Genomic DNA, 11,915 nt, shown 5'->3' with positions numbered 1-11,915 from the left:
CCGAGTCCGGGCAGCGCCCTCAGCCGCGTCCTCCGGCTGGTCGGACGCTCCGCCTCGGGCAGGGCGGCGGGAGCGAGCGGGGAAGGAGGGGATGGGGACACTCGGAGCTCTGAAATACCGCCGTGTCCCGCTGTCTTCATGCCAGCCGTTAGCCATAGGGCTAAAAATAGCTGTGCGGTATCCGAACAGTAAAGCTTAGCAGGGAGTTTGCTTGTCACAGCACTACTCGTGCCTTCTGAAGGATGCAGTTACTCAAGTCTGGAAACAACTCGGGTTTTGATTCCAGGCAGTGAGGATTACACTTTAGAAGTGTAATTCTTGCCTTCATTTAATAGGCTACCAGGTGACAGGCGTCTTTATGAAGAACTGGGACCCGCTGGATGAGCAAGGAGCTTGCTCCGTTGACAGGGACTGTGAAGATGCTTACCGGGTTTGTCAGAAGCTGGATATTCCTTTCCACCAGGTTTCCTACGTGAAAGAATACTGGAATGAAGTATTCAGGTACAAACATGTTTAAAATAGGCTCTCTTTCAGCATACTGGTGTAGTAGTACTGTGTGTTATTGTGGAGAATCAGGGTGGACACATGGGGGGCAATGACAGTTTATTGCAGTATTATGAGTGCCAAGAGAAGCTACTGAAGCCTGTTAAGTATCAGAGGGATTATTTTTTCTCTCTTTCAAGATCAGAATTTCTGTGTTGGTCTTAATATGTTTGTTAATCTTGACATTAATAGGAGGTTTCTCTCTTGTTGTTATAAGTGTGTAGCAATTACTTTGCTGCAGTTCAGTTGTTCTGCTTCCACACAGTGGCCCAATCGTATAGGAACTTGAGAAGAAAGTAGTTGGTGGGATGCTGTTACTGTCTGTACGTGTGTAATTCATGTGGTGCATTTTACATTAGCATACACTGAATCCTGTTTATCACAAACTAGCCTTGCTTCTTTAAGCTTATAACAAAGGTGAAACTGCTGTCTAAAGAGGGCGTTCAGATTTTCTGTGGATTTGTTCTCCTTCAAGGGAAGAAAGTGCTACTTGGGAAAAGCCAAGTTTTTCTTGGAGGAAGGAGAAGAAGGGAAGTTTATCCTTTATGCACTTAAGTACACAAAAGTTGTTTGCTGATCTTCATCATCCCACTTTAAGTAGTGCTGTTGTTACCTTGTCCTAGAAGAAACCTAGTCATGCTACTTCTACTTCATGTTGAAATGACATCAAGTTGAGCACTAGACTGTTGCACAGTCAGTGAAGAAAACAGCCCTGTTTTGGGCAAGTTCACTTCATGTTTCCCTTCTGGTGTGTGAGTGAATAAATGTTACGAGAGTTCCTGAGGGGTGTCTGTAAATGACAGTGAATCAAAGATCATAGAAGACCAGCTTTTTTTTTTGCTTCTCATGATTTATGAGTACAGTGTTCCCAAAGTGTCTGTGGCAGGTTACTTGGTTTGTTTCAGAATCCTTTTTTCATTACTGTTATCACTGACCTGGAATTTACTCCTCCTCTGGATCTCTCTTTAGAGGGTTATTCATCAAAACCACCTTTTACCAAGAGAACTATCCCAAGTCTTACCTTGCCTGTGGTTTGTGCACAGCCCGTTTCAAATCTTTACATCAGAGGGAGATTCAGCAGGCATTCTTCATTGCCTTTTCGCCAGTTCTGTAATTTACTTGGAGTTCTGAACTGATGTGAGCTTGTCTTTGTGCTGAGTCTTTTCTAAAGCTTCCAGTGTACCCTTGCAGTCATTACAAAGGAGAACTGTGTTATCCTAAGCGTTACAGTGCTGAGCCAGCAAGAGGGAGGCAGCTCTGGGTAGACACAGGTGATTTAATTCTTAGTATGAATTGTTGAATCCAGAACTGTTAAGAAGGAGTTAGACAAAATTAAAGATATGTTGCTTTATTTTCTATTTAGGAGTATAGTGTATAACACGGTGAGGAAGAAGCAATTGATTCTCTTTCAGATGGTGGAAAGTAAAACCAAATACTAGGGTTGCTGGTGTACTTTTAAATCCAGTCTGTGCTCCCTCAGTTCCTCTTGACTTCAGTGACTAGTTAAGACAAGCTAAATAATGCAGTGATCAGGCCTTTTGGTATCTCAATGCAGAACTGTTGCTGGTTTAATTTCACTGGTTATTATATTAATGTTTTCAAGAAAATATTGCTAAGCACTTTAATTATGTGACAATGTAAAACTACAACAAGACTTCGAGAAATTACTTGAATTTCTTGAAGGAAAGAAAAAAGATAGGAAGAAAATCCTGTATAAAATTAAGTCCTATGACTGTTTATGGTTGCATTATTGCAGATTAAGTTGTTGTCCATTCACCTGAGACTCAGTAACCCCTGCTGTGTGCTCCACTGCACTGTCACTTAGAAAAATGAAACAGGGTGGTTTAATTCTGAAGAGATGAGTAGGAGGTTAGATATAAGGAAGAAGTTCTTCACAGTGAGGGTGGTGAGGCACTGGAACGGGTTGCCCAAGGAAGCTGTGAATGCTCCATCCCTGGCTGTGTTCAAGGCCAGGTTGGACAGAGCCTTGGGTGACATAGTTGAGTGTGTGGTGCCCCTGCTCATGGCAGGGGGTTTGGAACTAGATGATCTTAAGGTCCTTTCCAACCCTAACTATTCTATGATTCTGTGTGTGCCAAGGGCAGCCATGTCTCCCCTGAGGGAGTATTAATTTGATAAAACATGCTCACAAGATTGTGAGTGATCATTCAACCATGTCCTCAGTGCACTTTGGAGAAAATCTTCCAAGCATTGTTTTTTACAGGTTAAAATCTAAAGGGTATTTTATTTCTAACATAACGTGCTTGATATGACTAGGTCTTCAGTTCTCATGTTTAAACAGATCTTTCAGTCTCAGTACTATGCTGTGTTAATAATGTCAATATACATTTGAATCTTTATTTTACAGTAACCTCTTAAAAGAGTACGAATTGGGAAGGACTCCTAATCCTGATATTGTGTGTAACAAGCACATCAAATTCAACTACTTTCTTCATTATGCTATGGATAACCTTGGTAAGGCATTTTCAAGTGTGTCAGTACAGAGTGTGTGCCGTGGAAATGCTTAAAGGATACAAACTCTTGAAAAGGTGGGGAAAAACCTGAGTTCATATGCATGCCTAATTCACCTGTCCCTGTGGCAGTATTTCAGTATTTGCAAAGTATTTGGTTTGTTTTTACATAAAGAATCATAGAACAGTTCAGGTTGGAAAGGACCTTTGAATCTCATCTAGTCCAACCCCCCAGCTGTGGGCAGGGACACCTTCCACTAGAGCAGTTTGCTTGTAAATTGGAACAGGTTTAATCTGGGGACGTACATAGACCTGACCATTAAGCTTTACATTCTTAGGTGGTCCTTCAAGTACAAAAGCACAAGTGCTGGCATGCTCATGAATAGTTTACATTGTTTAAATAGCAGGAGTATCATTATTGTCAGTATAAGATTCTCTATAGGTTTTCTTCCATTAATGCTTTTTGCTTTTCTTACTAGATGTTTATAATCCTGTTTTAAACTGAATTTCCGATATGTGCGTTGGTGTTTTGTTTTGTTTTTTTTCTTGATAGGAGCAGATGCAATTGCTACTGGGCATTATGCTAGGACCTCACTAGAGGATGAGGAAGTGTTTCAACAGAAACATGTTAAAAGACCACAGAGGCTTTTCAGAAACCGTTTTGAAGTTAGAAATAGTAAGTGGATTCTTCATTTCATATTTCATCCTAGGTATGAAACAGAATTTTATACTCTTATTTGGTGTCACAATATTAAGGAAGTTTGTTACCTTACACGCAATGATTACCATTTAAAACCCTGTTTTTGTAGAAGGTTGGTTGTGCAAAACAGAGAATTTACATCAGTGAAAATTACCCTGACTAGTCAAGTTATTACATTTTCCATTTTAAGAGTTCTAAGCCAGGTGCAGAGGGAAGAATAAACATTTCAGTAGTAATGAACATTCTGGAGGAGCTGTAATGTGGATTAAGGAAACAGGGCCATCTTCCGTCCCCCTGAGAAGTATTTCAAGGAATCTTTATCAAGTATTTTCATGACTTAAATAAAATTTTCTTTTTTAATATTTCTTCTGTTTTAGGAAATGTATTCTTTGGCTATTCAGTATATAGTATAGACAGAACTCAGCATCAGGATATGCTTAAGTGGAATTTTAGAATTGAGGCTTTGAAACATTAAAATTAATAACATACTTTTATACAGTAATTGGACTGTTATTTTACTGGGAAAAACCAGGTTCTAACTCAGTAATTCACCTATTCTGCCTTATTTCTCTGTTCTCCCATAGTTGCCTGGTTTTCCCAGGTAGATCAAGGCTCTGCCTATACTGCAGTTGAAAAGTGCAAGTGCAACATGTGCAGGCATTTTTAAGGCTACAATTCTCAGGTCAGCAAAGGTACTAGTAGCAGCAGTGCAGTTTTTTCTATCATAATCAGAGGTTGATCTCAGCACCACGGTGGTTCTCCTGTTATCAGTACAAAAGCCAGCTTGGTGAGTGTTGTTTTGGGTAGTCTGCATTGCCATAGCACAGGTTGGATGGCAATGTGGAGATCTCCCAAATAGCTCTGCAGTGGGCTGTAATGCATTAAAGTAACCCAGATGAAGCTCTGGTGTATGTGATGAGAACATGTTACACCCAAAGGGAAAGAAACTTGCAAACTACCGCTGTGCAAAGCTGCCACAGAGATGTTTTTGTGTTACAGCTTCCCAGCTTTTGATCTGGATTTAAAGGGATTTGTTTGTTTCTTCGTTTTAATTTTATTTCTGGTAAGTTGAAATGGCTACAGTGGAACCAATGGTCTGTACTAATGACAGACTGTGATTCATTGAGCTGTAAGATTTTGTGATGTTCTAAACAGTCTTCCTGCCCTGTTACTGTGATTCTGTATTATTAGTTGTGACTGAACTATTTGGCCTGTAGTTAGTGTTGGTTTGAGTCAAGAAACGTGGAAGTAGAGTTTGTACAACAGCAAAGTTATGAGATCTTAAAAGAAGCGGACAGAACATGACTAAAAAACTATACCAATTTTGTTTCATCTGGGCAATTGGGAGACTGTTTTAAAGAAAAAAGTCAAACTTGCCTCTGTGAGCACTGGGAATAAGTGCTCATCATTCAAATCACTAATTGATAGTGCTGCAATTTCAGGGCAAAACTGGATGTCTTTTTGAAGAACAGTGTACTCTAAAATACTTAAATCTTCATTCTCTCTTACACATGAAATGTGAAACTTGTTTTTCATATTGTTGATACTCTTGCCAGTGACACATGCAGTGTTATAATAGATGAGACAATGTAAGATTTTGTAAGATTCTACACTGTACAAAATCAGAATCTTTCTGGATCTTTTTAGTGGTGAGAAAATACCAAAACATTTTCAATCAGATTAAAAAAAAAAACAACAACAAAACCCAAACAGAAAAATACTGTCTTTAACATGTGTTTGGAAATAATAAAACTAAAATGTTTATTATCAGATGAAATAGTAAATGAAGTTGAACTATTAAAGGGAATCACCTTTAATGTTGAGATGCTTTGTGTTCTGTACTTTGCAGCTGTGAAACTCCTACAAGGGGCTGACCTCTTTAAGGACCAGACCTTCTTTCTAAGTCAGATCTCGCAGGATGCTTTGAGGAAAACCATTTTCCCTTTAGGGGCTTTAACAAAAAGTTTTGTCAAGAAGATAGCAGCGGAACACGGCCTTCATCATGTGCTAAAGAAAAAAGAGGCATGGTAACACTTTTGATTTGTATTTCTCTCTAAAACAGATTTTCCTGAACTATTTGAACTTTAAAACTGTGACAGCTTGTCTGTTTCTGAGCACCATAATAGAACAGGTTGGGAAGCAGTTTTATAGCTGTCTACTTGCTTAAAAGTTCTTTGATGTGCTTGTGGTTAGTTGTGTGTTTTAGCTTGCAGATTATTTGTCTACAGTTGTATCTCAGAAGTACTCAGATGAAGGTGAATGTGTTAGGATGCTGTGAGCCTTAAGGAAAGCATTCTCTATCACAGCAAGTGAGAAGCCTTTGGTCTTTATTTTCCATAGCTTTTAAAGGCTTCCTCACTATAATTGCTTTTCAGTATGTCTTTATGAAATTGGATGATGCTGTTACACACAGTTACTCTTAAAAAACCAACCAAACAAAGTTCTTTTCTCTGAGAACTAACATTTAATGCATTGATTCTAAAAAAAATGTAATTCAGGCAGTGATTGTATTGCTGATGCTGTCTTGATCACTTTTAATATTCATATTCCTCCACTGTAAATGGGTGCCTGAAGAATGTGGGCAGTAACTGAAAAGGAAAGGCTATTTGTTTTTGAAAGTTTTTTTTTTCAAGAGATACATCTTTGTGGTATAATTTGTGTTATTGTTGTACTTTAATCTGCAAGAGCCTTCCATTTTTAATATGCACGCAGTATAGTTACCAAGGTTAACATATTTATTTATTGAACATATCTTCTGTTTCCTATTGTTTCTTTTTTGTGCTTATGGCTCTTGCTGATAGTGTATAAAATTATTTTACCTCTGTTGGAGCAGATGTTGTGGTTTGGTTTATTTTATGAGACACCTAGCATAGTTTGGGGTACATAGGGAAGGGGATCCATCTTGGGCAGATGATTAATAGACAGTATTTCAAATGTTTTTCTCTGCTATTATGGATTCAATACCACATTTCCTTTCAGAGTATGGGAGTGTGTTTCATTGGTGAAAGAAACTTTGAAAATTTCCTTCTCGAGGTGAGCAATGTTAAATCCATGCTAATCTTTGTTCTGTTCTGGTTTTCAGTAGTAATTTATAACACTGCCTACAAAAAAATCTCCAACAGCTCTTGGCCCACACTAAGTTGCAGTGTCCAGTGTCCTTTTCAAGTCCCAAGCCTACCCAGAAGCTAATGCCAAGACCCTGTAGGAAGTACCTTGCCCCTCCATCACTGAACAGTCAGTCACTTTCTGTAGCAAAAGGAGTGCGTGAACTTGCATTGCTGTGCCTGACAGGCTCTGACAAGTGTTTGGGATGCAAGAGGGCCAAATGGCTGAATCCTGCTGTCCCCTGGCATAAGTAAGGATGGAGGGTGGGGTGAAGCCCAGAATTACTGCTGGTGGGGACTGCCCTTCCTACTTGTCTGTCTAAAGCAGAATGAGGGAAGAGGCAGTAAGCTGCTTGGGCAGTTTGCTTCTCAAAAAGTTTTTTTCCAACTTCAAGAGAATGCAGTGACAGAACCTGAAATACACTGTGAGGGGTTTTTTTTGGGCCATCTTGTGACTTTTCTCTTCCTATTTGGTAGTATTTAGAACCTCAACCAGGTAACTTTGTTTCCATTGAAGATAAGAAGGTGATGGGAACACACAAAGGTAATTGGCTAACCCACCTTAATAATTGCTTTCAGATAAATGGAATGATGCTGCTTATATTTTGGAAGGACAAATTTTGTGGAATTACAAACCAGTTTTTCCCAGTTTGAGAACTCTAATAATTGTGAAAAACCTACTTCATACAGTAGTAGGGCCTTAGATTACAACTGATTTTGATTGTGTTCCATGTCGCAAGAAAGTAAATGAGAATTATTAGGGTGACTCTGTTGATACCAAGTGGTGATTAATTTAATACCAAGAGACCATTGTTCATTTATTTCAAAATGACTGTGCTTCAGTTCCAGAATCTTCAGTAATTGAACTTTGCAGAACAAATACACCATGCACCTCAGCAGGACATCACCAAACATGGGCAGCTTGTGATTTCCTTTTTTTCTGTGTGTCCTTCCTTTGCCCTCCTCAGTTTGAGCTGATGGAACTGAGTTCCTCTCCCAAATAGTTTATGGGAGTAGAATGTTCTACCAGCAGGTAAAAGTAAGGAAAGCTGGTAAGACTGAGTAGTAGTAAAACCACAAATTGCAACTGGAATATTTGTCTTTTATAAACTCTAAGAATACCACATTTGAAACAGATGAGTTTGAAACCACGTGCTTCAGGTACAGATGAAAACTTTGAAGTAGATGTTAGTTTAGCTTGTAATTGGCAGACTTCTATAAGACAACTTGGTTTGTTATTCTCTGTTTAATGGTAAAGTTTTGAGGAAAGGATTTTAACATATGTTTCTGAAAGTAAAAGATGAAAGTTGCTTCCAGCATTACATTTTTGTATTTCTTTAGGTTGGTTCCTCTACACCATAGGCCAGAGGGCCAGACTAGGAGGCCTGAAGGAAGCTTGGTTCGTTGTAGACAAAGATGTCAGCACTGGAGATATCTTTGTGGTGAGTTTATTCACACTGGTATTGCAAACGACTAATGAAAGCATTTTGTGACTCCTGCTGTATGGAATGTGATTCTAACCTGGACAGAATTGTTGGCTTTCTTCTTGGGGGAAACAGGAACTAACTAGCATAGCATCAGCAGCTTTGAAACATCTTGTCCGAACTGGCTTTTCTGGAGTAGAAAATTGGTTTAAATTTTGGCATAGAACTTTTCCAGACAAAGGGCAAATGCTGAAAAGAATCAGCCAATCTACTGAGCTCTCATTTTCTACTCTAAAATACTTTATTGCCGTTATTGTGGCACAGCATATACAGTGTGTATCATCTTGGTTTGCTGTCTATTGTTACTTTCTAGTAAAAGAAGTAGTAGCCAGTAATGCAGTTTTATCATTTTGAGAATGACTGAGAGTTCTGCAGCTTGCAAGCATTGTTAATGTTTCTTGATGTTCATGCAGTTGTGACTTAATACTGATGTGGTTATAATGAGGTGCTCTGGTACTTGTTGATATGCCTGGGGGGGAAAGAATCATAATCAAACGAGAGCTGAGAGTAAACAGGCAGGACCACTAAGAAATTTTATTTATGCCCTGCAGTAAGGTGCATGTGCAGTGCCCTTGTTGGGGATGTGGTGAGTTGGGAAATTGAAGAGTAAGGTAGCATCTTGTTGAAGTGGGATAAGGAGGGCAGTACATATCTGAACTCTGTCTGAAGAAGGCAGAAGTATGACTGGAGGAAAAAGATTACAAGAAGTGACATGACTGAGATGTAGAAGACTGACAGATAATTCAGGCTTGCTTTTGCTTATTCTTTTCATTAAAGGCTTCCACCTGGAAGCTGATTAAGTGCTAATAAATGCTTGCTTTCTTCCTTGTTTTGCCTTCATTTTGATATTGCTTCATGATTCTGTATTTCATGCTTTACAAGTTATGTGCTCTCTGTCAGAAACAGCAGCATTAAATAAACGTATTTTAAGGCACCATCAAGAGACCACCCTGCTCTGTACAGAGACCTGCTGCGGACAAACCGAGTGCACTGGATAGCAGAGGAACCTCCTGCAGAACTCGTTAGAGAGAAGATGATGGACTGTCATTTCAGGTTTCGGCACCAGATGGCACTGGGTAATCAAACTGTGGTGTTTTTTGTTTTAGTTAGATTGGGAAACTGTGGTCATGTGTTCAGTGTAGTTTTGCAGGAATAGTTGAAATCTTTTGGGTTGCCTTTCTCTTTTCAGAGTGTCTTTATAAAACAATTCTTGGCTTACATCTGTTTAACCTTTAATGCAAACGTAAGGATTAACTTTGTAAATGTGAACATAAGGATTAACTGGCAGGTGTTTGGCCATTTTCTGCTCTAGTGCCTTGTGTGCTGACTCTAAACCAAGATGGGAGTGTGTGGGTGACACTAGTGAAGCCAGCAAGAGCTATCACACCTGGGCAGGTAAGTTCTTAGAAGTTATTTTCTTTCATTTTTTTGTGTTTTGGCTTATCTGGCTAATAAAGCAGTAGTGTTTTTATTAGGTGGAGCAAATGCATTTGTTTGCGTGAGAGCAGTTAGCTCTTTTTTGGTTATTCATCAGCTATTTTGAAGGAGGTTGTTTCTAGTTTTAAATGCTCTATTGTTATCCATATAATCTGAGAAACTGGCTCCCCAAAACTTGGGAGCATGTGGGACACATCAGGACGGAAATTGTCTGAGAACTATTTGTAATGGAAAGAGGGATACACTTAGGAGAAGTGAGCTGTGAGCTGAGCTGAGAAGACCCCAGCGAGAGCTAATGATAGGCAGGAGAATCCCATGACTGCCAGGAGCTGCTGAGCTTATGACTGGGCTCTTTAGTGCAAGGTAGTGGAACAAGACCAGGAGGTCTGTGCTCCTCCTCTACTGCAAGAACCTCCTGAGCACATCAGGGAGGCCCAGCCACTTCTTTTCTTGGTCCCTTTCCTGTTCTGAGAAGTGCCCCTGTAGCCTGCAGAAGGTCAGGGGAGCATGCAGATGGTGTTACATACATCATCCCCTTTGGGAAAGGAAGCTTTCCAGCACAATCCATTCCACCTCAGTAGCTGAAGAGTTTTGAGATAATCGTGTAGAAATTCATGCTGGAATTTCCACCAGCATGTTTATGTTTACATATGAGCCAACAAATCCTTACTGCCAGCAAATAACACTCACTGTCCAGCAGGTCTTGCACAGCTTGCAGTTGCTCACCATGCCATTCGCAGCTCCTGAAAAGACTCTCCCTGTGTTTCTCCTAGTTTGCAGTGTTCTACAAGGGTGACGAGTGCTTGGGCAGTGGGAAGATCCTAAGGATGGGCCCATCGGTGTATACCATGCAACAGGGCAAAAACCGAGAGGAAGGTCCAAAGAAGGAGGAGGTTGATAAGATAGAACCAGCAACATAACACGTGGGTTTGTTTATTGAAGGACTATGGAGAATTTGCTGCCTGGGCATAATAAAAACAATAATAAGCATATTTTTTTGTTGATCTGTATGTTCTTAAGGTCAGTTAACCATCAAGTCCCACCTCTTGGCTTTTAACACTGAACAGACTTTAAAACTAAAGCCAGTTTGGTGCAGTTTTACTGGTCTGGCTGGTGATATTTATATTAATATGTATCAAGGGATCTCTTAAAGTTGTTCTGTAATAGTAATTACACATAAAAGAATACAAAAATAGTTTCTGAAATCATAAATCTATCTTTGTAAGTGAAAAACTTTTTCCTTACTTGAAGATACCTGTCCCTAGGTAAAGTATGTATGTTGTTTTACAGGAACTGTATGTTTGTGCTTTGAACTCTGGAAAAGGAATGAATGATATTTTAATTGAGCATTTTGAATGAAGTCTAAGCAGCAGAGGTTTTTTCACTTTATATAGTTTTATAAGAAATGCCTTGGATTCTTAAGTTGTGTTAAGTGGTGGTTTCAGATGTTTACCTGATCCAGAATTACAAATGAAGGGGCTTAAAACCAGTCTTGACTATTGAAATTTTTTCATACAACTGACTAATTTTTTGTAACTGATGAGGGCTGCTTGGTTTGTGTTCTGGAGAAGAGAATGCATTGTGGTGCTTCAGAAAAATGCAAATTCATATGCATTTCTTTATTATGTAGCTAACTTAATGCAGACCCAGTCATAATTACATTTGGCCATGTGTCAATACAAAGTGGTATTAGGAAGAAATGAATACACCTGTCCCAATTATCTTATAGTTATCCAAATACCTTATTATTATAAGGTTTGGGTGCACAGTGAGAACACCCTAAGCTTATAAGGAAACTTTATTACAACAGGTCAACAGAAATGCATTCCTGTCTTTCCACATGGTAGTAGGAGGTAACTGTCCCTAAAGCACAGCAGCGCAGGGGCAGGACTTTACAGATGGGTGTGGAATTTTGAGGTTTGCATCCAGTTTGGGTGGTAGAAAAGCTGTACCATGAATAGATTTTTCAGAGATCTGAAGGCTTGGGTTACATGTACATCCTTTTCTCATGTCTTAGTATCTTATAGGAATTCCTTTCATTTCTTCTGGTAAGATAAAAGGCAATCTCTTCTCCGAAGCGTGCAGGTAAAAGGCAGAGAAGATACTCTTCAGTGTCTGCCTGCTCGTCTGGCAAAGTTAACCACACAGTTCAGGGAGCCCTATGGAAAAAACCCCA

At 39.5% G+C, this 11,915-nt stretch overlaps 1 protein-coding gene across 1 annotated transcript; it reads left to right on the top strand.

The window, feature by feature from the left end:
• Positions 1-335: 335 nt before the first annotated feature.
• On the top strand, positions 336-10,721 carry TRMU (tRNA 5-methylaminomethyl-2-thiouridylate methyltransferase; the record flags this gene model as incomplete). Its single annotated transcript, XM_010011483.1, has 10 exons — positions 336-501; positions 2,912-3,018; positions 3,568-3,690; positions 5,564-5,736; positions 6,694-6,747; positions 7,296-7,362; positions 8,160-8,260; positions 9,234-9,378; positions 9,615-9,697; positions 10,513-10,721. Coding segments are annotated over 10 exons (1,166 nt in total), but the record flags the coding sequence as incomplete, so codon positions are not given.
• Positions 10,722-11,915: the final 1,194 nt, after the last annotated feature.

This window comes from Nestor notabilis, unplaced genomic scaffold (genome assembly GCF_000696875.1).
Source record: "Nestor notabilis isolate BGI_N333 unplaced genomic scaffold, ASM69687v1 scaffold2193, whole genome shotgun sequence".
NCBI classification, from domain to species: Eukaryota; Metazoa; Chordata; class Aves; order Psittaciformes; family Psittacidae; genus Nestor; species Nestor notabilis.
Note: the sequence above shows the minus strand (reverse complement) of the source record. Positions and strands in the feature narration are given on the sequence as shown.